The sequence below is a fragment of the Canis lupus genome, chromosome 8 (genome assembly GCF_011100685.1).
Source record: "Canis lupus familiaris isolate Mischka breed German Shepherd chromosome 8, alternate assembly UU_Cfam_GSD_1.0, whole genome shotgun sequence".
NCBI lineage: Eukaryota > Metazoa > Chordata > Mammalia > Carnivora > Canidae > Canis > Canis lupus.
The window spans coordinates 450,766-455,722 of record NC_049229.1 but is presented as its reverse complement, the minus strand read 5'-3'; the positions used below and the strand labels follow the sequence as shown (position 1 = coordinate 455,722).

General features: G+C 42.0%; 1 protein-coding gene across 1 annotated transcript; it reads left to right on the top strand.

Annotated features, from left to right (window-relative positions):
• The first annotated feature begins 222 nt into the window (after nt 1-222).
• Nucleotides 223-1,182, top strand: OR2B11 (olfactory receptor family 2 subfamily B member 11). Its single transcript, XM_038544069.1, has one exon. The coding sequence runs from the start codon at nt 223-225 to the stop codon at nt 1,180-1,182; it is 960 nt and encodes a 319-aa protein (XP_038399997.1).
• The last annotated feature ends 3,775 nt before the right edge of the window (nt 1,183-4,957 follow it).

Sequence of the window (4,957 nt, the reverse complement as noted above, 5' to 3'; positions counted from 1 at the left end):
GAAGTTCAGAGATTAAATGACATAGTCAAGGTCATAGAACAGGAGGCAGAGCAAACACATGGGCAGCTGCTCTGCCTCTTGGTTCTGACTTCCCTGCATCTCAGGGTCTCCATGGAGGTGATACAGGATGCAACTCTGTTGCATCATCCATGAGGAAAACTGACTGCTGTTCTCAGGTTCTGTTCGCTTTGACTCATCACAGGCACCAGAGGATGTCTCGGCATGAGAGGTGAAAACCAGAGCTTCTTGGGGGGTCCCCCCAAGGACTTCATCCTTCTAGGTGTTTCTGACAGGCCATGGCTGGAACTCTTTCTGTATGTGGTCCTGCTGGTGTCCTACCTTCTGGCCATGTTGGGGAACATTGCCATCATCCTGGTGTCCAGACTGGACCCCCAACTCCACAGCCCTATGTACATTTTTCTCAGCCACCTCTCCTTCCTGGACCTCTGTTACACCACCACCACTGTCCCACAGATGCTGGTCAACATGGGCAGCACCAGGAAGACCATCAGCTTCGGTGGCTGCACAGTACAGTATGCAATTTTCCACTGGCTGGGATGCACTGAGTGCATTATCTTGGCTGCCATGGCCCTGGACCGCTACGTAGCCATCTGTGAGCCGCTGCAGTATGCCATTATCATGTACCACCCTCTGTGCCAGAAGCTCGTGGCTGTGGCCTGGCTCAGTGGCTTTGGCAACTCCCTTGTTCAGGTGGTCCTGACAGTACAGCTGCCTTTCTGCGGGAGGCAGGTGCTGAACAACTTCTTCTGTGAGGTGCCAGCCATGATCAAGCTGTCGTGTGCTGACACCACCATGAACGATGCCATGCTGGCTGTACTTGTGGCCTTCTTCGTGCTGGTGCCCCTAGCTCTCATTCTTCTCTCCTATGGCTTCATTGCACGCGCGGTGCTCAGGATCCAGTCCTCCCGGGGAAGGCGCAAATCCTTCGGGACTTGTTCCTCTCACCTGGTGGTGGTCTCCCTCTTCTACCTGCCTGCCATCTACATGTACTTACAGTCCCCTTCCAGCTACTCCCAAGAGCAGGGTAAGTTTATCTCCCTCTTCTATTCCATAATCACCCCCACCCTCAATCCCTTTATCTACACCCTGAGGAATAAGGATGTGAAAAGAGCTCTAAGGAGACTCCTGTCAAGGACCTGGAGGTTTTGCAGGAGGCTCTGAGATGTGACTGTCTCCATGAGTGACAGAAGCCTGGGCACCCAAACAGCACAGGTCTTAGGACAGATTCAAGAGCCCCTCAAGTCCCTGTCCCAACATTTCACCTTCTGTGTGGTCATGGTGCCTGAAATCCCACTTCTTCCAGTAGTCTTTGTTCTGAGAGGCCATTTGTTTTGGGGAATCATTTAAACAGAATTGGTGTTCAATAAGCATGTGTCAAATTATTTCATTTCTAGTTTCCTAATTCTTGCCCCTTTTATCTTCCTATTTTTTTCTTATTTCTCTCCCATTTGTCTCTTTCCAATCTTCCCTCTTCCATTTTCATTACTTCTATCTATGTATAATGTGAAACTGAATCAATATCTGATATTATGTATACTAAATTTGCCTCCTTATATTTGAATTCCATAAATTCTATATAACTTTATTTCTCCAAAAACAAAGAGGATTACTTTGTTTTTTAGATGATTCTTTTTTTCCAAAGTCTAAGTTTTCTTCTTTAGGAAATTTCCCCTCCATTGGTTAGAAATAAGCATATTCATTATGGATGTATAAGGCTCTATATTAGGTTTATGGGTACAAACCAAAATAGCATATCTAAAAAAACAAATAATGCTCTAGTTGAGAATACAAGATATATAAATACAGTCAAAGCTAAGGACACTAAGACCTTAAATAACAAGCTCAAGGTCATTGCAACAACTAACAAGGCCCCCAAGATGCAGGTACTAGATTAAGTGTGCTTACGCATGCCATCTTGTTTAAAATGATGTAATCACTTTCATATTTTTCCTTTGTCGTTTAAGAATTTGATTCTTGGAGAGGTTGCCATAGCTTGGCCATACCTACTCTAGTACCTGAGGAACTGAGCCCAGCTCAAAGTCCATACTGGCTGCCTCATTTAGTAGAACAGAGCCACGATGCTAGGACTCTATATTTGCATTTTTGTTATGTTTTGTATTTATTTATATTTAATTTATGCATTTTCATCCTGATGCCACACATATGCCAGACACTAACATAACCTAGCAGAGAAAATATAGGAACAACAACAAATGTATGACAATCAGGACAAAAGGAAAATTAAAGAAGTCTTTCTGACAGTAAAAAGCAAAAAGAAAATATAAATTACAAAACTATAGCATGTGAAAGAACCATTACTATTCCCATTTCCCTGGGCTGCTACAGCAGCCCTTGAATAATAACGGATAGCCCTTTAGAACTGCCTTAGTGACATGCATACTGATATATAAAAGCCTCCTTTTCTGACTTTTCCTAGTGGCATAGGTCCAAGACAGAGTTCAGGGAAAGCAATATAGCATACACGTGAAGACCTTAGTCCATCTGTCTAGCTATGTAGTGATACGACCTGATTTTAGAACACATTTGAAAGGACTGAGGACTGTTTCTCAAAATAGGTGGCTAGAGGTAAAAATGCTATTTTAGATCTTCCACGGTGAGACCGTAAGAAATCTGCTGGTGTCCAGCTAATACAGTTTTTCTGGGTCTGTGAGCCACCAGGTGAAAAGGCTAACAGCCCTAAGGTGGCCATGCCGAGGAGACTATAGGTGGATGCTCTCACCTGCAGCCTGGCCTCCACCAGGCTTCCCCCAGTCCTGCCACATCTGAGAGGAGGTATCCTAGTGCCTCCTGCCCAGCCTGCCCATGAGTTCAGTTATGCCTGGTGACCTTGGTACCACAGCACAGAGCAGAAGAACCTCCCAGCTGAGCCCTGCCCAAACTCCCAGCCCACAAGATGGTGAGATTTAATAAAACAGTTGCTATCCTAAACCACAGGGTTTGGAGATGGTATGGCAGGCAGCTGGAACACTGGGGACTGCTAGAAGAATCCACATCAGAGTTACATGAAAGCACAAAGTAAACAGGGTGAACTTTCCAGAAACATGGATAGTCTTTGACACATGAACAGATGTTTAAATAATTGAACTGATAATGAAAGGAAAGCATTTCCATTATAATAAACTGACATAACAGATAGAAAAATGTAGATTAATTTTTATCATACAACCCAAGACTTCAAATATTCTGCATGCTTTGGTGTGCTGCTCTATATATTATGGTAAGTTTCCTGAAATTCACTTTCCTCTGTGTTTCTGAGTACTTTGTGGAAAAGTGTGAGAAACACTCAAGAAGAAAACAGGATAGGGTGTGTGCTTTCCAGGTACTCTTCCAAAAATGCCACTTTGCCAGGAAAGTTTTGGAAATCTATTGGTTGTATTATGATGATAGACTGTTTTGGGGGAAGGGTGGGGTTTGTTAAATTAATTTTATTAGGCTCCATGATCAATTGCCTCAGTGCAACATCCTATCACTATACATTAAAAAAAAAAAATAACTTCACACACTCAACAAAATTTCAGTTGGTAAATGGAAATAAACAACTGAAAAGTCTTTATGAACCTCACACACACAATAAATATCTGGCTAGCTGAAATTATCTATCACGTAGCATGTAGATATAAAAGGTCTCTGCTAGTTTGTCAAATGCAAAGGCTAGCAATCATTTAGCTGCCATTTCTCCAGGAGGCTTTCAGATGGACAGAGCATGGGTGCAGTGATGCCCACAGTGCAAGACGGCAGAGGGCTCAATGTAGACTTGGTCTTCATGCTGGGATTGACACCCACAGCTGCTAGGTTCCAATCCGTAGTAACTTAGACTTTGTGTGACAATAGCAGAAAGACTTTTATTCTTTAAGGTGAATAAACTCAATTACCTTTGGCGAATGTTATACCCATCTTACCTGTTTAATATTGTGTTTCCAACTCAAAGAGTTGGCCCTGTCCTTTACCCAGGGCAGCTCCTGATAAATACTTGTCATGCCAAAGTCAGCTGGAAAGCTCTGAATTCCTTGGCCACGAGTGAAGATTCAAAATTGGCATTATCTTCAAAACATATCTAGGATATTTAAAATTTTTTATAATGTCAAAAAGAAAAACATGGGAGATGTTTAATATAACTTAAGATAATCATAATGTTCTATTTACCATTTGCACAAATTCCTAATTCTATGGGTTGGTAGTTACCCATCCTCATCCACACCAGACCCAGTGTTACCAAGCTGAAGCCACAAAAGGTTTCCAACAGGAGAAAACACTGTTTTTGCAACATGCAAAAATCCTAGAATCTTTCTGATAGGTTTAAACTACTCTTGCAAGAAAGGTAACATTTTTAATTATTTTACTGCACTTCAGCTTTTAGCAACAAGATCTTTTAAATGGTTTCTTGTGATAATTAGATGCATGATCACGAGAATCAATGTGATAACTGGTTAAAACTCAAGCAAGGATCTGTAATCATCATTAATTGGGTGCTATAGTCAACGTGGCCTGGCATCCACCTTCTCAAGGTGTCCACCTGAGTAGAGGGCTCTTCAACAGAGAGAAAGCCAAGATCTTCCTCAAGAAAACTTGATAATAACACTCTAAAAATTTTATTGACACCGTAGAGGATCTGCCTTTGGTCAGTAAAGGTATCTCACACACTAAATAGTGTTTGTAAAAGATTCAGGTAGTTGAAAATGTATTAATAATAAATTAAATTTTTTTATTTTTTTGTGTATTTTTATTGGAGTTTGATTTGCCAACATATAGTATAATATCCAGTGCTCATCCCATCAAATGCCCCCCTTAGTACCTGTCACCCAGTCACCCCATCCCTCCGCCCACCTTCCCTTCCACTACCCCTTGTTCATTTCCCAGAGTTAGGAATCTCTCAGGTTTTGTCACCCTCTCTGTTTTTTCCCATTCATTTTCTCTT